The 25,755-nt window shown below is 47.6% G+C and overlaps 1 protein-coding gene across 2 annotated transcripts in view; it reads right to left on the bottom strand.

Annotated features, from left to right (window-relative positions):
• Window positions 1-25,755, bottom strand: part of SPPL2A (signal peptide peptidase like 2A) — a 121,001-nt gene that overhangs the window by 46,902 nt on the left and 48,344 nt on the right. For both annotated transcript variants that reach the window (XM_075345827.1, XM_075345828.1), the window contains exons 7-9: window positions 23,474-23,570; window positions 23,284-23,385; window positions 13,467-13,548 (exon numbers count right to left, since the gene is read on the bottom strand). In XM_075345827.1, the coding sequence (XP_075201942.1) occupies window positions 13,467-13,548; window positions 23,284-23,385; window positions 23,474-23,570 (281 nt within the window). The remainder of the gene's footprint in view (window positions 1-13,466; window positions 13,549-23,283; window positions 23,386-23,473; window positions 23,571-25,755) is intronic.

Below are 25,755 nucleotides of genomic sequence, written 5' to 3'. Positions count from 1 at the left end.
CCAACAAAGCCCCCCCTCTCACTCTAATCTACCCCACATGAATGCACACCAGGAACCGGGGCAGAAAGCAGATACCATCATAATGCCACATACCAATATAATAACAAGCTGGGAGCTCCCTCCACAGCTCCAAAGCACAGAAGCTGAAACAGACAACAGAGCCGCTCTAGGGGGCCATACACTGGCCATGGATATTCAAAGCCTGGCTGCTCATATCAGAAACATCCCAACCAAACATGACATGGAGAAATATGTTGAAAGACTGGAAAGTTCTTATAAAGCTGAATTGACAATGCTGAAAGATGAGGTCCAGCACTGGGGTGAAAGAGTCACAGCAATCGAGGCTGCTACATCCACATTGTCTGCCCAAATTACAACACAAAAAGAGGATACATCTATTCACTCTTTTCAACTCCACTACCTGGCGGATATGATAGACGATGCCGAAAACAGGGGACGAAGAAACAACATAAGGGTCAGAGGGCTCCCAGAATCGGTACCCACGGGAGAGCTGCATGCAACACTCAAAGAAATCTTTAACCCCCTACTCGGTTCCCCCGGGGAGGCACACCTGGAGCTGGATAGAGCCCATAGAGCCCTGGGCCCTAAACCCGTGGATCCAAACTTCCCACGGGATGTAATCTGCAGAGTCCACAGATACCAAGTGAAAGACTCTATAATGACCCAAGCTCGGGCAGTGGGAGATGTTCGTTTCCAGGGAACCCGCCTGCAGATCCTTCCGGACTTATCGAGATGGACCCTACAGAAAAGGAAAGCTCTAAGGCCATTGCTAGACGTCCTCAGGGAACGCAATATACCATACTCATGGGGCTTCCCATTTCGTCTGAGAGTACACCAAGAGGGCCGGATGCATATGCTTACCCATCCCAGAGGTCTTCAGGACTTTACGGCAGCATTGAATCTACCGCGGGTCCAGATAACAGAGTGGCCGGAGCTACCATCGGGTCTGCAGGCAGATGGTCCGAATCACCCGCAGCCACAACGGCGCAGAGACCCGAGGAGAAGGATGAGACGAGAGGAAATGGAGCAGTAGTGAATGAGGCTCTGAGCGAGTGGTCTTTATCACGGTTATACTGATAAAATTTATTGTTGATGGTCGGGCTGCGGAGGCCGGTCACACACGTCCCAAGACAACCCAGTTATGCTTATTTTCTAAGGATTAGAGGCAGTTGCCTCTCATTAAGGGCCCCACTGTGACCGGCCTCTGTGAGCACAAACCTAGGAGTAACACAGAAGAGCGGAGGAGCAAGTGGAGAGGGACCGTCGCTCCCTCATAATAAAGAAAGTGTATAAATATATGCATTGATAACATGATCCGCAAAGGAAGACCAACAGCAAATACTGGTACCATTATATAGTTTTGACACCTGTAGGGGGCATCGGTTTAAATGCTCGCAATAATATTTAGTTAAGCTTACATATATTGAAAGTTCTTGGCTCGGGGGGAGATTCTCCCCTTGGAAAGCACAACCTCTATAGAGGGTTCTATTCCTCACGTTGCGAGGATTAGTTAAAAGTATCACCCTCCTTTCTTGTGGCTGGGGGTGAGGAAGACGAGAATTTGAAGTTTTGTTTTGTTTTTTTTTTTTTTTTTTTTTTTATTCTCCTCTGACCCACCCTTAGAGGAAAGTCAGGGAGACAGAGGTGGACTCGAAGTGCTGACTTCTTGACTTTCTTGTATTCTTTTTTCTTTTTCCTTTTTTACCTTCATCTTCCTCCTAAAGGAACTCTAGTCTTCTCCCCACTTATAACCATAACCTTTTCTTCCCCCTCCTTTCCCTCTTCCCTGTGTTAATCCCCTAGTACCCGGAGTGTTCTTTACCTTAGGAGATAGTGCTGCGCTGGGATAGAATGCCGGGGTTAAAAATAGGCTCACTGAATGTTAGGGGATTCAACGTGCCCCAAAAGAGATCACATATCCTATATGAGATGCACAAACAAAGAGTTCAAATTTTCATCATTCAGGAAACGCACTTTAAAACTGGCCACATACCAAATCTTTTTTTTTTTTAAATCAGGTTCATTTTTATTTAACATCAAAATTATACAACACATAAAATAATTCCCTCCATAGAAATATCACAGAAAGGGAAAAAACCTTTAGTCAATAAGAAAAACCACACAAATAACATAATAAACAATGCACCCGCAGTCCACGTCTCATTTCAATATGGGTCTCAAAGTGCATATTATTTCCCAATATATTCTCCATAGTATAGCTTACCCAGCATCATTATGACATTATATATATATACACATATACATACACGCACGCACGCACGCACGCACACACATATACATGCACACACATATACATGCACACACATATACATGCACACACCTTCCAGCAGTACGCATATCACCCTATTTGAGGAAATTTGTTAACCGGTCAGAAGGAGAAGGACCTGGTCGCTCGCACTGTCCTGCAGTAACGCCGAGGAGGGAAGGCCTGGGGTATCCAACCATGCCCCCCAGATCTTATAGAACTTTTTCAATGCATTTCTTTTAAGGTATACTCCTCTCTCCAGTCGAAGTATAGCGTTTACTCTTTCCCTAAAATCCCCGATGACCGGAGGCGCTGGGTCCAACCAGTGGTAGGCCAACAGTTTCCTAGCCTGGTACAAGAGACGTGTAATACCGACCATTACCGGCGAACTCAAGTCCACCCCCCCCTCCAGTAGACCCAGGATACATATAATAGGTCTTGGCTGTAGACGGATATTGAAAACTTGTCTAACCAAATCTAGTACTGCCCTCCAGTAATCTTCAATGTTCCCACAGGACCACATCATATGCATCAGATTCGCACCTTCCTGTCCGCACCTAGGACACAGATCATCCATCCTAACTCCCATCTTATGCAATAGACTAGGTGTCCTATATACTCTATGTAACAGGAATAGCTGCGACAGTCGTTGGCCTTCAGATACAGCAAGGCTTGGAGTCTGAGACAGGACCTCACCCCACTGTTCCTCTGTCATAGGGCCTAGGTCCCTCTCCCACTTCTCTCTAGCCTGCAAAGGGAATTTGTCGAGGTGTCTAGATAACATCACTGTATACAACCTAGAAATAATACCATAGGAGCGATCAGATGTCAACAATTCAGTAAGAGTGTGATTCCGCTCTATCCTAATGTCCATACGACGTGTCTGTGTCTCATAGGCATGACGGAGCTGCAGGTATTGGTAAAAGGAACTGTGCGGTATCCCAAACTCAGCTTGAAGCTGGTCAAATCTTTTAAGTATATTATTCTGAAGAATCTGAGACACCTGATGCACCCCCCTGCTCACCCACATTCTCCAACCCGGGAGTCTCTGCAGCTCCGCCAGTCCACGATTATGCCATAAGGGCCAGTACTCAGTCATTCCTGATATTCCCAGCAACTGCTTCCCTCTATCCCACACCTTGTACATCAATGATAATGTTGGATATAATGTTCCTCCTCTGGGTGAGTATCCTGCATCCAAAAAAGCCACTGGGTGTCCCCATTCTGCAAGGCCCCTCACCAATTTGCCCCCAGCGTCATATGCCTCATCCTTTCCCCACCCCCTGAAGTGCTGCATCTGTGCCGCAACATAATAAACCCACGGGTTGGGGACTGCCAGACCCCCATCCTCCTTCCCTCTCTGCAGGGTCTCAAGGCGGATTCTAGCCTGCTGCTTTTGCCACAAGAGTTCCCGAAACAAAGTGTTGATTTTACGGAAAAATTTCCAGTGGATCCATATTGGGGCGTTGTGGAGAAGATACAGAAGTTTGGGCATCAGTACCATTTTTAGTAGATTAGCACGGCCAATAAGGGACAGTGGGAGTCGACACCAGGCATCTATCTTGTTCCTAAACTGAGCCAACACTGGTTCCAGATTTTGAGAGTAGTAATCACGCGGTCGGGCACTAACCACAATCCCCAGGTATTTAAATGTATCCACCGTCGGAATTGGCAGCCCCAGAGTACTAAAATTAGATGGGAGTGGATCTATAGGGAGCAGGGCCGATTTCTTCCAGTTTATTAGGAGTCCCGAGCGCCTACCAAATTCTATAATAATATTTATTGCTGGGCCCACCGATGTCCCCACCTCCCTGAGATACAGCAACAAATCGTCCGCATAGAGGAAAACCTTATGCTCCAGACCGCCTATCTCAAACCCCTTTACGCCAGCGGATGCACGAAGCATAGCCGCCAATGGTTCAATTGCCGCTGCAAATAGTAATGGAGAGAGAGGACAGCCCTGTCTCGTGCCCCTGGCCAAATTAAAAGACGAGGAGGTACAACGATTAACTCGAATCCTGGCCCGCGGAGAGGCATATAACAATTTGACCCAGCCAATAAATCTGGAGCCAAGACCCAATTTCTCCAAAACTACCCATAGGAAATTCCATTCAATACTGTCAAAGGCTTTGGCTGCATCTAATGACAGGACTGCTCTCTCCTTGTTTCTCCCCTCAGAACTTAGCTGTATCCCCAGGAATAAACGTCGCAAATTAATGGAAGTAGATTTATTGGGGATAAATCCAGTCTGATCCTCGTGGATCACTGACGTGATCACCCGGGACAACCTGTTAGCTAGAATTTTAGCGATTAATTTAATATCTAATGTAAGCAGCGAGATTGGGCGATAGGAGTCAGGCGCGGTCGGATCTTTCCCGGGTTTTAAAATCAGAACAATAATAGCCTCCCTCATGGATGCAGGGAGGGATCCCTTCTCCTCAGCATCTCTGAACACATCCAAGAGTCTTGGCAGCAGCAGATGGGTATATAATTTGTAGAATTCACCCGGGAGTCCGTCCGCACCTGGGGCCTTTTCATTTTGGATTTGACCGAGCGCCTCCTCCAGCTCCTCCAGGTCTATATCTCTATTCAGGGAATCTCTCTCACTATCTGACAGACTGGGGAGAGTGATCTCCTCCACAAAGTCCCGCAGTTCCTCATCCCCATAATGCGATTTAGAGGAGTATAATTGGGTGTAATACTGTTGCATGACCTCCACAATCCTCCCGCTGTCCCTCACCTCCTCTCCAGTGTCAAGTTTCAATTTGGTGATATAGGTCAATCCCTCCTGCGCCCTAGCAATTGTAGCCAAGAGATGTCCCACACTCTCCCCCTCCGTAAAGTACCGCTGCTTAAGGAAAAAGCGTTTGTTAGTGGCCAAGGAAGTCATATGGTCTCTCAGAGCTCTCTGTGCCCTCTCTAAGTCCCGCTTGGCATCATCTGTAGGGTTAGATATAAGAAGTCGTTCTGCATCACCTAAAGTGTCCGTCAGATACTTAGTGCGCTCTCTTGTTTTCGCCTTTCGGGTGCAAATTTCCCTAATATATGTCCCACGAACATACGCCTTCATTGCGTCCCACACTATATGTTTAGATGCCGTACCGTCATTTGTCACAAAATATTCCCGTATAGTGTCAGTCAGAGTGCCCCCTATCAGTTGTATCCAAAAAGGGTTGAGCCGCCAAGGTATCCCCGCCAGCCGGTCCGGGTCCCCAAGCCTTAGACGGACCTGTAGTGGGGAGTGGTCAGACACCCCCCTGGCCAGGTACGTGACTGAAGCTACACAAGGCAGCAGCTGAGCATTTCCAATGGCCAGGTCAATCCGGGACAGTGAATGATGAGAACTAGAATAGCATGAATACTGCCGGACCTGCGGGTTTCTAATACGCCAAATATCTACATATCCCACCTCCTCCATCAGTCTGGCAAGGGATGTAGCTGCCGCCCCCACTGAGATATTCCCTGTATGTAACTTATCCCAATACGGGTGCAAGTAATTATTATAGTCTCCTACTAATAGGGTGGGGACCTCAGGGAGGGAAGCAACAAAATTGAGAATACGTTTCAATGGTTCCCCTGTGTATGGCGGCGGAATATAAATTGCAACTAGAACACAGCGCACATTATGAAGGACACAGTAAAGACATACAAATCTACCCTCCTGATCCACAGAAGCTTTAAGACACTCAAACGGCACTGTCCTGTGTATCAGGACACTCACCCCCCTGGAATGTGTGGTATATACAGAGTGATACTCATGGGCTATCCATTTTTTGTGGAGCAAGTGGAGCCGCTCCTTCACCAAGTGCGTTTCTGATAAGAATATTATGTCTGGCTTAAGCTGCTGTAGAAACAGAAAAACTGCACATCTTTTAGTGGCTTCACCCAATCCTCGCACATTCCAGGCCACTATATTAACCTCCTTCGCCATAAGGGTGAGTACACATATGTAACAGCAGGGGGCAGCAAGCGGGGACCTCCGGACCCATCTGCAGCAGTTCCCATAGATGAGCATAGACCAAACAGGTGCATAAAACGAAAAGGTCAAACAACATAAAAACATACACAGTGAACCAGGACATTCCTCTCAAACAGAGGGAAGTGGGGCTAAACATAACCGTAAGAGCACATAACGGTTTAAATTCCTGAACAGTCATCAACTGCATAGTAACCTATCTGGGTGGCTCCTGCCAACCGTCCATAAGTGTTCCAGCTGGGAAACATAGCACGTTCACCTCAGCAAGTCCAACAGCAAGGAATCCGCAATAATCCTCAGCGGTGATTTCTGCGCAGTCCTTTTTCATTGGTATCGAGCCATGCGGCTGCATCCTTTGGAGTGTCAAAAAACTTTGTCCCACCATCCGCCACCACTCGCAGCCTGGTAGGGTATAGCATTGAGTAAGAGATCTGCAGCTGCCTCAGGCGTTTTTTGACATCAATAAATTGCGCTCTCCTCTGCTGGATTTCAGTGGAAAAATCCGGGTACAGTGAGACCTTATGGCCGTCAATAGCCAGATCCTTAATCTCCCGGGCTCTGCGGAGCGCAGTGTCCCTGTCCCTGAAGTGCAGTAGCTTGAGGAGGATAGGACGAGGGGGTGCCCCTGGTGGTGGGGGTCTAGTGGGGACCCTATGTGCCCGCTCAATAGTGAAGAAAGGAGAAAACAGATCCATACCCAAAGTCTTGGGGAGCCACATTTCAAAAAAAGCTACTGGATTATTGCCTTCTGCCTTTTCTGGGACCCCGACCAGTCGGAGATTGCTTCTGCGGGATCTGTTTTCTAGATCGTCCACCTTAGCCCTAAGCAATGAGATATTGTGGATTGCTCTGCCAAGGTCCCGAGTCAGAGGGGGAAGCTTATCCTCTGTGGCACTGACCCGGTCTTCCAGGGCCCCCACCCGTACATTGACCCCCTGCAACTCGTGCCTGATAGATGAAATGTCCATTTTAATTCCTCCCATCTGTATGTTCAAAGTGGCTAGCATATTGTTGCAGGTATTTACTGCTGCAAGCACATCACTGAGGGTGGGCTCTGCTCTCCCAGGATCTGTGTTTTCATCTGTAGCTCTAAGGTTGTCCCCCTGCTCCACATTATTGGCAGCAGCCAACATACTCACAGCTCCCTGCTGCTCTTCCTCCTCCATCAGTTCTTGTCCTGGGATCTCCTCCACGCTGAGGGCACACTGCTTAACAGCTCCAGGTATCTCAGGCTGATCTCGTGCAAACTTGCTGAGGCGAGCTATTGCATCAGACGCCCTGCCCCCACATGAAGCTCCAGCGTCCATGAGTGTGGCCTGTGTCCCGCGCTTCTTATCAGCCCGAGTTCTGGTCATATCACTCAGGTCTTTGAAGCCCCCTCAGTCTAGGAGAGGTCACCACTCCAGGAAAGCAGTAAAACAAACTTTAACCCCAGCTGGACAGGATTATACAGGAGTTTTTTGCAGGAGCTGTCTCTACACAGGTCTTCCTCACATGCTGCTCAGGCCACCGGCCACATACCAAATCTACATAACAGATACTTTGCACATTGGCTTCACAGCACGAACAATGAATCAAGATCGAAAGGGGTCTCAATCGCAATACACAAAAACCTGGTCCACACGGTTTTAGACTCTAAGACAGACGAGACAGGCAGATATGCTTTGCTAAAAGTTAAAATAGGCTCGGTGGTCTACACGATCGCGGGCTGGTACGGACCAAATATTAATCAAACTAATGCATGCTGCTCTTTTTTAAAGGATCTATCAGAATTCGCGGAGGGGGAGGTGCTGGTGGGAGGAGACTTTAACTTTGCACTGAATCCCACAATGGATGTGTCAACGGGGAGGAGCGCCATACCTCAGAGACGCTTGAGCGCCCTAAAACGTAAGTTAGCAGATCTCCACATGGTTGATGTGTGGAGAATCATGCACCCCACAGATAAAGATTACACATTCTTCTCTAATCCCCACCAGACTTACAGTCGCATTGACTTTATTATGGTCAGCCAAAGAGTTATTTCGTGGCACCCGGTCGCGGCTATAGGGAATGCGGTCTGGTCTGATCATGCTCCAGTGTTCCTGGAGATCTCCCCACCGGACTACCCAAACAGGGCGTGGACGTGGCGGCTCAACGATTCCTTATTAAGAGATGAAACATGTGTAACAGACCTAAGGGAGACAATGGACGTCTTTATGTCCACCCACGCGACGGACTCTACACCCCTACCATTTCAGTGGGAGGCATTTAAATGTGTAATAAGAGGAATCCTAATAAAACACGGGACAAGGATCAAAAAAGAGAGAACACAGGAGGTGGCCCAACTTCTCCGAACGATTAATTCACTAGAGACAACACACAAAAATAATCCCTCTTCGGATATTCTAGCCAATCTGACAACAACAAGGGACAAATTAAGAAAGCTACTGGATTGTAGACTTCTTAGGTTTCAAAATCAATTCAAAAGGCTATTATATAATCACTCGGACAAAAGCGGGCGACAACTTGCGCGGCTATTACACCCACGAAATCAAGCTTCGCACGTTACTAAAATAAAGACTCGGGGAAACTCAGACACGCAAGACCCCGCAAAAATTTTAAATCACTTTAAAGAATACTATGCAGAACTATACAATATACGGGGCACATTCTCAGATATGGCCCCGGGTGAATTACAGGCCCGAATTGAGTCATACATTTCAGAGACAGCTCTCCCTGCATTAGATGGGGAAGATGCCAGGGGACTGGACAGGACAATAGAGGAGGGGGAGGTGGCCACAGCGATAGAGATCTCCCCAAGCGGTAAAAGCCCGGGACCTGATGGGTTCTCTCCTGCTTTTTATAAACTTTTTAAAGCCCAAATCACTCCATTCCTCACAAAAGTATATAACTCGGTATCAGAATCGTCCCCTTTCACCCCACAATCCTTAGAAGCCCACATCACAGTTCTACCTAAACATGGTAAAGACCAAACAATGGTAGCCAACTACCGCCCGATCTCACTAATAAATATTGACGTAAAAATCTTCGCAAAAGTACTGGCTAGCCGGTTGGCACCTCTGTTGCCCTCCATTATACACACAGATCAGGTTGGGTTCGTGCAGGGTAGGGAGGCCCGCGACAATGTGACCAAAACAATTCACCTAATAGCCAGAGCCGCGTCGAGAAGGGAGCCCCTAGGGCTGCTCTCAATAGATGCAGAAAAAGCATTTGACCGTGTTCATTGGGGATTCATGAACTCAGCATTAAGACAAATTGGTTTAGGCCCGAACTTTGTGAGTAAGATAATGGCCTTGTACTCTAGACCGTCGGCACGAGTTCGGGTTAACGGGGCCCTCTCGGATCCGGTGGAAATCAGAAACGGCACCCGTCAGGGGTGCCCTTTATCCCCCCTTCTATATGTCATTGTTATGGAGCACCTTGCAGTGGCCATTAGACAGAACCCCAATGTACACGGTCTGAGCATTGGAGACAGGGAATTTAAGACGGCTATATACGCAGATGACCTCCTGCTCTATACGTCCCAACCTTTGATCACATTACCTTCACTACTAAAAGAATTCGAACGATTTGGAAATTTGAGCAATTTTAAAATAAATTATTCCAAAACAGAAGCGCTAAACATCTCCCTTAAAATAGAGGAAGTCGCCCTACTAAAAGAAAAATTCCCGTTTCGATGGCAGGCATCCTCAATAAAATATTTAGGGGTAACGATCCCATCTAATCTGGGGACACTTTATTCCCTGAATTACCAAGTCTTATTAAACAGAACCCTAAAAGATATGGAAGAGTACAACAAACGACCCCTTTCGTGGTTCGGCCGCGTAAACACATTCAAAATGGACATACTACCACGATTCCTTTACATCTTTCAGGCGATACCTATAAATCCCCCTCCGGCCTTCTTTAAGACATTGAGGTCCGCACTGGTTCGCTTTGTGTGGAAAGGGGGAAAACCAAGGATCAAATATCAGACTTTGATACGACCCAAACAGAGGGGGGGAGCCGGATTGCCTGATTTACGTACCTATCACCATGCTGTCCTGGTGGCTAGGTTGTTAGACTGGCATTTTCACCGGCAGACCAAGCAGTGGGTGGCACTAGAGCAGCTTTATTCCCCAGTTCCGCTTGGGGCACTTCCCTGGCTACTACCAAAAGAGTTGGAGGATGTAAGGAGACAGGTGGAGCCTGGTGGGATTTTGCTCAGGGCGACACTGGAGGTATGGGAGGCCACAAAGCTGAAAAGTGGCCTGATTGGCTCGCCCACTCCTCTGATGCCTTTGTTCGGCAATCCGGGCTTCCCTCCGGGGTGTACGGTGGAGAGATTTCTGGGCTGGCAACGAAGTTTGGATATTAGACTGGGGCAGATATTACAGGGCAGAGACTTGCCCCCTTTTGAAGACTTTCAGGCCGCGTTCCCCGGATTGAGATTGAGGTGGCTCGAATACATACAACTTCACTCCTTTGTGCGATCCTGGCTGGGTGGGAAGAGGCCCCCCTCCCCGGATACATCCACCCCATTTGAACACTTATTCCTGCAGAGTTTGCCTCCGACGCACCAGATCTCCCTCATTTGCAATATGATGAACAGGAACCTCTATTCTGAGGACCCCAGTTACATTGGAAGATGGGAATCGGAATTAGGTTTCAGCCTTACTGAAGAGGAAAAACGAAAGGCGTATGTGTTCTCCCACAAGATCTCAGTAGCATGCAATGCCCAGGAAAAGAGCTTTAAGCTACTGGCAAGATGGTATCAATGCCCAGTCAACCTCCATAGAGCCTTCCCTATGGTCCCGGAGGAGTGTTGGCGCTGTGGCTCAGACAAAGGTACGCTGCCACACATTTGGTGGGGTTGTAACAAACTATCCAACTTTTGGACTCAGGTGTTTGCGACCTACAACCAAATGGCAGGAGAAAGCGTAACTCCTTCCATTAAGATCGCCCTACTGTCTATTTTACCCGGTTCACTGGGATGCCAAAAGAAGCGCCTGTTGCGGTTCTTTTTGATTGCGGCCAGAGCAGTCATTCCACGACACTGGAGGACCACAGTGACCCCCGGAATAGGGGAATGGCTGACAGAGTTAACGCATCTTTGTCACATGGAGGAACTCTCCTCTTGGGTATCGGGCACAAATGAGAAGTTTACCAAACTATGGCAGCCGTGGATACTGTTCAAGGAGTCCCCTGCATTCAGGAGCCTGTTCTAGTGACAGTGCATAAACAACCCCCGTCTTACCTCCCTCCCGCAACCCCTTGTATAAGTCCCTTCCTTTTCCTTCTCCCCTCTCTTTCTATTCTGATATCTACTCACTCTATATCTTGACCACTTTTCTAGTATGGTTCTTCATATAGACAGGCGGGTCTAGCCCTTTGGAAGTAAAAGGCGACAAACAGTAACCTATGAATATGGTATAGTCACAGATAATCTATCAAAACACGGGTGGAAATACAATCTACATAATACATTACTGACAAGAATGTATAAACACCAAGGGTAGCGGCCCACCTACGGAACTTTAAGTGGCTAATATTCTCTTATTTTTCTTTCTGTATGCTTGTTATGTTTAATCTGTTTCTGTTATGGAAATCTTCAATAAAAACTGATTGGTTAAAAAAAACTCCAATAAATACACAATATCAGAAGCATGTATAAATATGTGAAAAAAGGGAGTATAACCACCATAAATAATTACAATGTATGAGATACAGTAAAAAATAAATAACAATATACCACCATAATATCAATAACCCATATAGTAGTAATAAATTATCAATTTGCACAAATCCAAAAGAATATTACATACAGAAAATACAAAATTGCACTTATAAAAGGTATACATATATAATAAATATGTGATATATAGCATAAAATATTATATAAATAAATATCCCCTAAGCAGGGATATTTAAAGTGCAAAAGTAAAGTGCATATCAAAAAATAGCAAATTGATGAACATGAGCACCTGATTAGATGTCAATAAAGTGCATAGTGGGGATAAGCCTGTGATAGTTTACTGGGTGTTGATATAACCAAGGATGATACCAGAGAACAATGAACAGGCAAAACACTATAGTATAAAAGAACAGAATATGTATGTAAGCAAGGGTTTACCTGAGGTCATGTCCCACTGCCGTGCCGACACCATATATACCGTATTTTTCGGACTATAAGACACACTTTTTCCCCCCCAAATGTTGTGAGAATGTAAAGCATGAATGTAAAGCATGATTGCGGGAAATGAGGGTGCTGCGGTGGAGCGGGTCATCGGTGGCATGAGCAGGCTGTAGCAGCCTGCCGTGACCACATGGGCCCGCTCACTTCATATGCATGCATCCTCCCGCCTATCATCTCCCAGTGCTGAAGCTGGCGCTGACAGGTGGGCGGGATGATGGGCGGGGGATACGCACATAATTAACAGCCGGCCCGCTTGATCACCCCTGGCAACTACAGCCTGGAGTGATCATGTGAGACTATATTCACTGCCCCCCACACATCATCATCAGAGCGGGGGGCAGTGAATGAGTACGGTATACTCACCGGTCACCGTTCCCTGCAGCATCGCGATGTCCTCGTGTCTGCCGGCTCGCTGTGTGTGGAGAGCGATGAGCACAGGGATGACATCATCCCTGTGCGCATCGCTCTCCACACACATCAGCGGGTAGGCAGGAGGACATCGCAATACTGCAGGGAATGGTGACCGGCTCCACACAGGTCAGCGGCGCTGCTGCTGACACAGACAGGAGGACGAGCGATGCTGCTGGAGTGAGGAAAGGGGAGTATAAACGTTAATTTTTTGTGTGCCACAGGATGCAGGCCATATACCAGGATGGGGGTATTTATCAGGATGGGGGTATTTATCGGGATGGGGGTATACAGCAGGATAGGGCATTTATCAGGATAGGGGTATATACCAGGATGGTGGCTATACCAGGATAGGGTATTTATCAGGATGGGGGCTATACCAGGGTGAGGGACATATATACAAGGATGGGGTACATATACAAGGCAGGAGGATCATTACCAGGATGGGGTACCTTAGTAGAGAATTTGAGGATATTACCCCCATAACAGTGTCAGCAGTAGATTCTCACCCCATAACAGTGTGTCATGACCCAATATTTTGCTTAAAATTGTATTTCCTATATTCCTGCTCTACAACCAGGGTGCGTCTTACAGTCCGAAAAATACAGTACTTTTCTTACCTTGAAATTTGGCATTCTTAAAGTTTTAATAAAGTTAAGGCAAAATGCAATCCCAAGAATATCCTGAAGTATCCAAATCCACCTGAAATAATAATAATATTCATAAATATAATTTAAAAAAAAAAAACAAAAAACAAACAACAAACAACAACAACAACAACAAAATATAAGGGCCTTTTATTTCAACAAGACCAAAATGTAATATGCATAATAAAGGGACTGTCAAGCACAGAATGACTGCTCAAACCAAGGACAGGCAGTCGGGGCATGATGGCGGGGCCAGCCATTTAAGTGCACCTTCCCACCTGCTTGTTTCCCCCTTATCTCTACCCCCACCCCTGCTCTTCTTTGATTGACGGCTCTGGCTTCAAAGAGCAGAGAAAGGAGGAGAAGGAGGGGAAAAAAAGCAGGCGGGGAGGTGCACATAGACTTGTCCCGCCATGATGCCCCGAGCGCCTGTACTTGGTTTGAACAGTCATTCTGTGCGGATAGAGGCCCTTTAACAATTTTATGACCAGGCCTTTAATGGCCACAAAAAGAGCCAATTTTTTTATTAAAAATATTGTCACTCCACGATAAAAAAAAAAAAAAAAAAAAGAAGTATATTGCGTCTTAGTCTGAAAAATATGGCCATTCTTAAAGGGTTATTCCCATCTCCAAGATCCTATCCTAATAATAATTATATTAGCAAAGCCCTCTAATTAGAAATGTAGTATAGTTCTTATGATTCACTATGTCACTTACGTTATGTTCAGGGTATTGCAGGACCTTAGGCATCCATGGTTATGACTGCTAGCACCTAACTAATTAACTGTGACTATATATGGTTGTAACCATGGATAGCTAAAGTCCTGCAATGCCCTGAATATGAGGTAAGCAACATGGCTAATCTGGAGAACTATACTACATGTCTAATTGGAGGTATTTGCAAATATTATTACTATTACACCTATTACATATTAGGATAGGATCTTTGATAACGGAATACCCCTTTAAGGTTATTAAGGTCACGTGAATACCTATTATGTGTACAGCCCCATATAATATAATACATATATACTCATTAGCATAGCTAACCTGGGTTTACTAAGACCCAACAGGCAGACATTGCCAATGCTCCTGTTTGGAGTCCCGTTACAGGTTGCGATGCGCCAGCGATCTGGCCAGCGACCCGACCTGGCAGGAATCACTGGAACGTCACTACATGGTCGCTGGTGAGCTGTCAATCAGGCAGATCTCTACAGCGAGCAGACATCAGCCAGTAACGACGGCTCCCTGCTGGCTACCTGAGGAATCTCCAGTAATGCCAGGCCTGGATTCAGTTACCTGCACTGCACTCCGTAGCTCTCAGCTGCAGCCTGATCTCAGAGTTTGCAGGACTGCATCGCGAGTGCCAAGTAATTGATTCCCCGGCAATTGCGGTTCAGTTCATAACAGCTGCGGACAGGCTGGGGTGCAATCCGGAGTTCAGGTGAGAGCACCGGAGATCAGCCCGGCATGTCTTCAGCTGTAATGAACTGAAACGCAATCGCCGGGGAATCAATCACTCGGCGCTCACGGTGTAGTCTAGGCTGCACTCTGGAGCTTAGGTGAGAGCTCCGGAGTGCAATGCAGGTAACTGAATCCAGGCCTGGCATTACTGGAGATTCCTCCAGTAGCTAGTCTGACGCTGGGCGCTCATTGGCCCCCCCGCCGTCAAACACGCTGATGTGTGCTGCACAGCGGGAGACCAACGAGCAAAAAATGGTCCTAATCGTTTTGTCACGATGAGCGACCTTGCAGCAGGGGCTCGCTCGCTGCCGCTTATCACACACAGCGATATCGCTAGCGAGGTCGCAGATATGTCACAAAACCTGTGACGCTTCAGCAATCTCGCTAGCGATATCAGTGTGTGACGGGGGGGAAATTTAGTGTATAGTGCTCATTAAACGCTATCTAGACAGCAACAAAGACAATAGAAATGGTGATAAAAAGCTTCCATCTTATCCATTTGATTACTGGCTGATGCTGACATTGCAGAAGCATGAAAGCAGTGATGTCAAAAAACATCTTTGTAGACTAGGGACCTGCACAGTTGGCAGTAGAAAGACACTGGGCGGTCAAGAAAAAGTTAAAGGGAATGTGTTATCAAAACGTTTTGTTTTTTTAAATTTTTCACATCACTTTATTTTTCTTAAATCATGCTTTTTCACATTGGCCACTAGGGTTTTGATGTGGTGGTCCTTCATCCACACATTGATTGACCTAGCTGTGTGGCATGCACATTGTCCTGCTGGAAAAACAGTCCTCAGAGTTGGGGAACATTGCCTGAGCAGAAGGAAGCAACTGTTTTTCCAGGATAACCTTGTATGCGGCTTGATTCATATGTCCTTCACAAAGTTTAATCTGCCCAATTCCAGCTTTGCTGAAGCATTCCCAGATCACCACCAATCCTCCACCAAATTTCACAGTGCGTGCAAGACACTGTGGTTTGTACGCCTCTCCAGATCTCAGTCTAACCAATTAGACGACCAGGTGTTCGACAAAGCTGAAAATTAGACTCATCAGAGAAGATTACCTTATTTTAAAAATCGGGCAGGAATTGGGCAAATTAAACTTTGCGAAGGACGTATGAATCAATCCACATACAAGGTTATCCTGGAAAAGAAGGGAATTTTGTTACTTACCGTAAATTCCTTTTCTTCTAGCTCCTATTGGGAGACCCAGCCGATTGGGTGTATAGCACTGCCTCCGGAGGCCACACAAAGCATTACACTAAAAAGTGTAAGGCCCCTCCCCTTCTGGCTATACACCCCCCGTGGGATCACGGGCTGCTCAGTTTTAGTGCTAAAGCAAGAAGGAGGAAAGCCAATAACTGGTTTAAACAAATTCACTCCGAAGTAACATCGGAGAACTGAAAACCGTTCAACATGAACAACATGTGTACCCGAAAAAAACCAACAATCCCGAAGGACAACAGGGCGGGTGCTGGGTCTCCCAATAGGAGCTAGAAGAAAAGGAATTTACGGTAAGTAACAAAATTCCCTTCTTCTTCGGCGCTCCATTGGGAGACCCAGACGATTGGGACGTCCAAAAGCAGTCCCTGGGTGGGTAAAGAAATACCTCATGTTAGAGCTGCAAAGACAGCCTTCCCCTACGGGGAGGTAACTGCCGCCTGCAGGACTCTTCTACCTAGGCTGGCGTCCGCCGAAGCATAGGTATGCACCTGATAATGTTTGGTGAAAGTGTGCAGACTCGACCAGGTAGCTGCCTGGCACACCTGTTGAGCCGTAGCCTGGTGTCGTAATGCCCAGGACGCACCCACGGCTCTGGTAGAGTGGGCCTTCAGCCCTGATGGAACCGGAAGCCCAGCAGAACGGTAGGCTTCAAGAATTGGTTCTTTGATCCATCGAGCCAGGGTGGCTTTGGAAGCCTGCGACCCTTTGCGCTTACCAGCGACAAGGACAAAGAGTGCATCCGAGCGGCGCAGGGGCGCCGTGCGGGAAATGTAGATTCTGAGTGCTCTCACCAGATCTAACAAATGTAAATCCTTTTCATACCGAAGAACTGGATGAGGACAAAAGGAAGGCAAGGAGATATCCTGATTAAGATGAAAAGAGGATACCACCTTAGGGAGAAACTCCTGAATGGGGCGCAGCACTACCTTGTCCTAGTGGAACACCAGGAAGGGAGCCTTGGATGACAGCGCTGCTAGCTCAGACACTCTCCGAAGAGACGTGACCGCCACTAGAAAGGCCACTTTCTGTGAGAGACGAGAAAGTGAAACATCCCTCAGAGGCTCGAAGGGCGGCTTCTGGAGAGCAACTAGTACCCTGTTTAGATCCCATGGATCTAACGGCCGCCTGTACGGAGGGACGATATGACAAACCCCCTGCAGGAACGTGCGCACCTGAGAAAGTCGTGCTAGACGCTTCTGAAAAAACACGGATAGTGCCGAGACTTGCCCTTTAAGGGAGCCGAGCGACAAGCCCTTTTCCAACCCAGATTGCAGGAAGGAAAGAAAAGTAGGTAACGCGAATGGCCAGGGGGATACTCCTTGTGCAGAGCACCAGGATAAGAAAATCCTCCACGTTCTGTGGTAGATCTTAGCAGAAGTGGACTTCCTAGCCTGTCTCATGGTGGCAACGACTCCTTGGGATAATCCTGAAGACGCTAGGATCCAGGACTCAATGGCCACACAGTCAGGTTCAGGGCCGCAGAATTCCGATGGAAAAACGGCCCTTGGGACAGTAAGTCTGGTCGGTCTGGTAGTGTCCACGGTTGGCCGACCGTGAGATGCCACAGATCCGGGTACCACGACCTCCTCGGCCAGTCTGGGGCGACGAGTATGACGCGGCTGCAATCGGATCTGATCTTGCGTAGCACTCTGGGCAAGAGTGCCAGAGGTGGGAACACATAAGGGAGCCGGAACTGCGACCAATCTTGCACTAAGGCGTCTGCCGCCAGAGCTCTTTGATCGCGAGACCGCGCCATGAACGTCGGGACCTTGTTGTTGTGCCGCGACGCCATTAGGTCGACGTCCGGCACCCCCCAGCGGCGACAGATTTCCTGAAACACGTCCGGGTGAAGGGACCATTCCCCTGCGTCCATACCCTGGCGACTGACGAAGTCTGCTTCCCAGTTTTCTACGCCCGGGATGTGAACCGCTGATATGGTGGATGCTCTGTCCTCCACCCACAACAGAATCCGCTGGACTTCCTGGAAGGCTTGCCGACTGCGTGTCCCTCCTTGGTGGTTGATGTATGCCACCGCTGTGGAGTTGTCCGACTGAATTCGGATCTGCTTTCCTTCCAGCCACTGCTGGAAGGCTAGTAGGGCAAGATACACTGCCCTGATTTCCAGAACATTGATCTGAAGGGTGGACTCCTGCTGAGTCCACGTCCCTTGAGCCCTGTGGTGGAGAAAAACTGCTCCCCACCCTGACAGACTCGCGTCTGTCGTGACCACTGCCCAGGATGGGGGCAGGAATGATCTTCCCTGTGATAATGAGGTGGGAAGAAGCCACCATTGCAGAGAGTCCTTGGCCGTCTGGGAAAGGGAGACTTTCCTGTCCAGGGAAGTTGACTTCCCGTCCCATTGGCGGAGAATGTCCCATTGAAGTGGGCGCAGATGAAACTGTGCAAACGGGACTGCCTCCATTGCTGCCACCATCTTCCCTAGGAAGTGCATGAGGCGCCTTAAGGAGTGCGACTGACCATGAAGGAGAGACTGTACCCCTGTCTGTAGTGACCGCTGCTTGTCCAGCGGAAGCTTCACTATCGCTGAGAGAGTATGAAACTCCATGCCAAGATACGTTAGTGATTGAGTCGGTGACAGATTTGACTTTGAAAAGTTGATGATCCACCCGAAAGTCTGGAGAGTCTCCAGCGCAACATTCAGGCTGTGTTGGCATGCCTCTTGAGAGGGTGCTTTGACAAGTAGATCGTCCAAGTAAGGGATCACCGAGTGTCCCTGGGAGTGCAAGACTGCTACCACTGCCGCCATGACCTTGGTGAAAACCCTTGGGGCTGTCGCCAGACCAAATGGCAGAGCTACGAACTGGAGATGTTCGTCTCTTATCACAAAACGTAGAAAACGTTGGTGCTCTGTAGCAATCGGCACGTGGAGATAAGCATCTTTGATGTCTATTGATGCAAGGAAATCTCCTTGAGACATTGAGGCAATGACGGAGCGGAGGGATTCCATCCGGAACCGCCTGGCGTTCACATGCTTGTTGAGCAGCTTTAGGTCCAGAACAGGACGGAACGAGCCGTCCTTTTTTGGAACCACGAAGAGATTGGAGTAAAAACCTTGCCCTTGTTCCTGAAGAGGAACAGGGATCACCACTCCTTCTGCTCTTAGTGAGCCCACCGCCTGCAGAAGAGCATCTGCTCGGTCGGGATGTGGGGAAGTTCTGAAGAACCGAGGCGGAGGACGAGAACTGAACTCTATCCTGTACCCGTGAGACAAAATGTCTGTTACCCACCGGTCCTTGACCTGTGGCAGCCAAATGTCGCAAAAGCGGGAGAGCCTGCCACCGACCGAGGATGCGGAGGGAGGAGGCCGAAAGTCATGAGGCAGCCGCCTTGGAAGCGGTTCCTCCGGTTGCTTTCTTGGGGCGTGAGTGAGCCCGCCAGGAATCTGAGCCCCTTTGCTCCTTCTGAGTCCCTTTGGACGAGGAGAATTGGGCCTTGCCGGAGCCTCGAAAGGACCGAAACCTCGACTGCCACCTCCTTTGTTGAGGTTTGCTTGATCTGGGCTGGGGTAAGGAGGAGTCTTTACCCTTGGACTGTTTAATGATTTCAGCCAATTGCTCACCAAACAGTCTGTCTACAGATAGTGGCAAGCTGGTCAAACATTTTTTGGAAGCAGAATCCGCTTTCCATTCTTTTAACCACAAGGCTCTGCGCAAAACCACCGAGTTGGCAGACGCCATTGAGGTACGGCTCGTAGAGTCCAGGACAGCGTTGATAGCATAGGTCGCAAACGCAGACATTTGCGAAGTTAAGGACTCCACTTGCGGCACTGCTGGACGTATGATAGAGTCCACCTGTGCCAGACCAGCTGAAATAGCTTGGAGTGCCCACACGGCCGCGAATGCTGGAGCAAACGACGCGCCGATAGCTTCATAGACAGATTTCAACCAAAGGTCCATCTGTCTGTCATTGGCATCTTTAAGTGAAGCCCCATCCTCCACTGCAACTATGGATCTAGCCGCAAGCCTGGAGATTGGGGGATCCACCTTTGGACTGGAAAGGGATAACGTGTATCCTTAAGACGTTTGGAGAAACGCTTGTCTGGATAAGCATGGTGTTTCTGGACTGATTCTCTGAAGTCAGCGTGGTCCAGAAAAGTACTCAGTTTACGCTTGGGATACCTGAAATGGAACTTCTCCTGCTGTGCAGCTGCCTCTTCTGCTGAAGGGGCTGGGGGAGAAATATCCAACAGTCTATTGATGGCCGCTATAAGGTCATTTACCATGGCGTCACCATCAGGAGTATCCAGATTGAGAGCGGTCTCAGGATTAGACTCCTGATCACCCTCCTCTGTCTCATCATGCAGAGACTCTTCTCGCTGAGACCCTGATCCGCGTGATGACGTGGAGGGTCTCTCCCAGCGAGCTCGCTTAGGCTGCCTGGGACTGTCATCTGAGTCAGAGCTTTCAGCCTGAGATGCCTGGGACCCCCTTGAAGCACGGATTAACTCCAACTGAGGGGGACCGGGGAACATTGACGCGGCAGTGTCCATGGTCTGAGTAACTGGCCTGGCCTGCAAGGTCTCTAGGATTTTTGTCATAGTGACAGACATCTTGTCAGCAAAAACTGCAAACTCTGTCCCCGTCACCGGGACAGGGTTCACCGGTGACTCTGCCTGGGCCACTACCACCATCGACTCCGGCTGACGAAGTGGCACAGGGACCGAACATTGCACACAATGGGGGTCATTGGAACCTGCCGGTAGATCAGCCCCACAAGCGGCACAAGTAGCGTATACAGCCTGTGTCTTGGCACCCTTGCGTTTTGCGGATGACATGTTGTCGTCTCCTCAGAGCAATATAGGGTATACAGCCAAGAAGCGACCTTACAGTGCAATATATATATATATATGGTATAGAGAAAAAAATACACCAATATAACACTGTGGCACTAGTGGGGCCAGCACTAATGTGCTGCTTACCGCCCGCTTAACGCGGGTGTGTGGTCGCCAGAAATCCCTTGTCTGGGTCTCCCAGAGCCTGTGTCCGTTCTCCAGCCAGACTGCATGTAGGAATGGCTGCCGGCGTCCTGTGGAGAGGGGCGGGCCCTGGGCGTGTGCAGACAAAGTGCGGGAAACCTGCGCCCCACTGTGCTCAGTGAGAGGGCTGGAGTATGTAAATAAGACTCCAGCCCTCGGCGCTGACTATCGTACAGCGTCTCTCCCTTGCCCTGATTGACAGGGTGGGGGCGGGAACGAAGCGGAGCTAGGCCGCAAAAGCCGGGGACTAGATTTATAAGCGCCGCCGTCGTAAAAGCACGGTCGGCGCTAAGTCCCCGGCGCACCACAAGTCTCAGCCGCGCCGCCGCTCCAGGGGCGGCCGGCGCGGCAGTCCCCAACACATAAAGTCCCTCAGAGAAACTGCAGTGACTGTAACCCCAGCGCGCAGCGCTACTGTCCCCGGCGCACTAGCACACCCAGCAAGTCTGGAGTGTGCGCGGCCTGTCCATACGGGGACACAGAGTACCTGAATGTTGCAGGGCCTTGTCCCTGAACGGTACCCAGCTCCGTATCCAGCAGGTTCTACGGGTCTGTGGATGGAGCCCGGCCTCAGGGCTTGGGGGCCGGTAAGATCCCACTTCCTCAGAGCCCCTCAGGGGGATGGGGAAGGAAAGCAGCATGTGGGCTCCAGCCTCCGTACCCACAATGGGTACCTCAACCTTAACAAACACCGCCAATAGGAATGGGGTGAGAAGGGAGCATGCTGGGGGCCCTAGTATGGGCCCTCTTTTCTTCCATCCGATATAGTCAGCGGCTACTGCTGACTAAACAGTGGAGCTATGCGTGGATGTCTGACCTCCTTCGCACAAAGCTTGAAAACTGAGCAGCCCGTGATCCCACGGGGGGTGTATAGCCAGAAGGGGAGGGGCCTTACACTTTTTAGTGTAATGCTTTGTGTGGCCTCCGGAGGCAGTGCTATACACCCAATCGGCTGGGTCTCCCAATGGAGCGCCGAAGAAACAGTGGCTTCCTTCTGCTCAGGCAATGTTCCCCAACTCTGAGGATTGGCTTTTCCAGCAGGACAATGCGCCATGCCACACAGCTAGGTCAATCAATGTGTGGATGAAGGACCACCACATCAAAACCCTGTCATGTCCAGCCCAATCTCCAGACCTGAACCCCATTGAAAATCTCTGGAATGTAATCAAGAGGAAGAAGGATAGTTACAAGCCATCAAACAAAGAACTGCTTAAATATTTGTACCAGGAATGGCATAAGGTCACCCAAAAGCAGTGTGAAAGACTGGTGGAAAGCATGCCAAGACGCATGAAAGCGGTGATTAAAAATCATGGTTATTCCACAAAATATTGATTTCTGAACTCTTCCAGAGTTAAAACATTAGTATTGTTGTTTCTAAATGATTATGAACTTGTTTTCTTTGCATTATTTGAGGTTTGGAAGCAATGCATTTTTTTTTTTATTATTTTGACCATTTCACATAATAAATCAAAAATGTATTGCTTGGAAATTCGGAGACATGTCAGTAGTTTAAAGAATAAAAAAAACAATTTACATTTTACTCCAAAATATACCTATAAAGCGAAAAATCAGAAAAACTGGAAATTTTGCAGTGGTCTCTTAATTCTCCAAATTACCATAGTAAATTAACAGCTAGAATGCCAAAGGTCTGCAAAGCTGGAATTGCTGCAAAGGAGCATTATTTGATGAAAGCAAAGTTTGAAGGATAAAATTATTATTTCAAGTAAAAATCATTATTTCTAACCTCGTCACTGTCTGGACTGTATTTTCTATTCATTATGCAACTTATTTGATAAATAAAAGTATGATTTTTCATGGAAAAGACAAAATTGTCTGGGTGACCCCAAACTTTTGAACAGTAGTGTATATACACACACATACTAAACAATATAACCAATAGGTGACTTTCTGATGACACATTCCCTTTATATCTGGGGCACAGTGTAACTATGCACACTATGTGCCCACTTCAAACACAGATGCATTTACATGCTTATCTCCGCTGACAGCTGAACCAGCACCACGTGCAGACTATTAATAGGATGGTGGAAAATGGCTCACGTGTGCTAATAAATACAGATCAGCTTTTATCACCACACAGTACCTGTCTTCATTCCGAAATACTGCCCAAGTCACGGATACGGCTGCACAAAAGGCTGCCAGGAAGACCAGCCGCACTTCTGCACTTTTACTGCAGCATGAAATTCTGGAAAATAAATATCAAGCATCAATTAATAAACATTGCATTATGTGGGAGAGGCGATAATTAACAAAAATCTACATTTTTTACAGACCTGCATCTTCCATATGGGATGTATTGGATCAGAGCAGAGAGACAATTGAACATGCTCAATGCAGATGCCAAGCAGAACACACTGATGATAACATACACTGGAAGCAAAGGAGAAACGGTGAATTAGAATATAGGCAATTAGACAAAAAGTACTTGATTATAAAGATTTTTTTTTCCCTTAAAGTGTAATGTTACTTGGTGACTTAAAAAAATATTATATATACATTAATATGCAAGATAAAAAAAATAAATAAATAGAACCTCTTATGAGGATAACTAAAATGTGATCAGGTTATACTGTATATAATAACAAAGAACAAAAAGGAAAATTTGAGCAGAGCAGAAAGAAACGCTATAGTCTTTCTGCGGAACAATAAAAATCTGATCATCAAGAGTGCGGATAAAAGGGGGGGCACTGTGGTCATGAATAAGACCTGGTATGTACTCCCAGGCGGCAATGCACCTAGGGTTTCACTGTGTTAAGCGCCATCGCTGGCTGCCAGCATTGTTTTCTCTGGCTGGTCTCTCTAAGATCAGTGATTGTTTTGTCTTGCTGGTCTACTAGGCATTGCTCCCACCTGGCCAGAATTCTACTCCACACTGATGAGGGGCAATACCCCGAAACAGCTGTCTGTGGATGGATACCTGGGCCTTGGTATTTCCCTTGTCATATCTTTAAACTTGTCAAAGAGTTGGACATTGACTAAAAGGGACACTTAATATGGTGGTTATGGTGGTCTCCAAAAAAGAGCCACTCCTTGGCTAGGTCCTTCCCGGAGGGATATCTATTTTCCGTCTCGAAACTCCTAAATGAGGCTCCACGCACCTTTTTGATTTGCATACTTCCCAGGGGGCAATGCACCTCGGATTTCACTGTGTTGAGCGTCTTCGCTGGTTGCCGGCAGTGTGTTCTCTGGCGGGGTCCCCGAGATCAGTGATTGTTTTGTCTTGCATATATAATAACATAACACACTTATTGATCAGATTTTTCTAATTGATACAAGTCTATGGGTGCGTGGAAAACATCGGACTGCCTCGGATCTCAATCAAGTGCAGTACGATTTGCGCAGAACAATGGAGAAATTACGTTCTCGGTCTTCTACGTACCTGTGCTCAGAATCTCGCATGCGAGATAGTCGGATCACAGTGAGCGACACTGATCACTGTTCAATCTGAGTGTCCACTGCATAATCGGCCGGATTCTCGCATGAGTGAAAATACTCCAGTGTGGGTGAACCCTACACCTATTATCTCTACTGTAGGACTTTCAGAGCTGTTCAGTGATACTGCGTTGTTAATTTAGAACAGTTATTTGCTGTAGTGATCCAAATGGTTAGCATGTGGTCAATGGGACCCTCGTGATCACAAAAAACTAAAGGGGAGGGGGAGAAAGAAGGTGGCGGGTGTGTTCCAAGTAGAGATCACACTGAAGAATGAAGAGGCATCGTCTATACAGGTATTTTCCAGGATAGTCTGGGGAGATAAGGAGATAGCTGAGCTCACTTGAGAATGCCACACGTCTTTGTCACCAAGTGTTCAATATGATGGTGTAATGGCAACAAAGTGCGTAAACCAATGACAGACCATTTTATCCAGCTATAAAAACACAGCTTTCAATAAACTATTGCATCCATTTTATATGTTCTAGCTGATTACAGTGAACCTGTCAGGTGCAATATGCAGAGCCACGAGCAGTTCTGGGTGCATATTGCTAATCCCTGCCTAACCGTCCCTGTATCAAGTAACATACAGTGGGTACGGAAAGTATTCAGACCCCTTAATGTTTTCACTCTTTGATTCATTGCAGCCATTTGGTAAATTCAGAAAAGTTCTTTTATTTTCTCATTAATGAACACTCTGCATCTCATCTTGTAAAAAAAACAACACAGAAATGTAGAAATGTTTGCAAATTTATTAAACAAGAAAGAAGGGAATTTTGTTTACTTACCGTAAATTCCTTTTCTTCTAGCTCCTATTGGGAGACCCAGACAATTGGGTGTATAGCTACTGCCTCCGGAGGCCACACAAAGTATTACACTTTAAAAAGTGTAACCCCTCCCCTCTGCCTATACACCCTCCCGTGCATCACGGGCCCATCAGTTTTGGTGCCAAAGCAGGAAGGAGGAAACTTATAAATTGGTCTAAGGTAAATTCAATCCGAAGGATGTTCGGAGAACTGAAACCATGAACCAAAAGAACAATTCAACCAAAAGAACAATTCAACATGAACAACATGTGTACACAAAAGAACAAACAGCCCGAAGGGAACAGGGGCGGGTGCTG

The sequence above is a fragment of the Anomaloglossus baeobatrachus genome, chromosome 4 (assembly GCF_048569485.1).
Source record: "Anomaloglossus baeobatrachus isolate aAnoBae1 chromosome 4, aAnoBae1.hap1, whole genome shotgun sequence".
Taxonomy (NCBI): domain Eukaryota; kingdom Metazoa; phylum Chordata; class Amphibia; order Anura; family Aromobatidae; genus Anomaloglossus; species Anomaloglossus baeobatrachus.
Note: the sequence above shows the minus strand (reverse complement) of the source record. Positions and strands in the feature narration are given on the sequence as shown.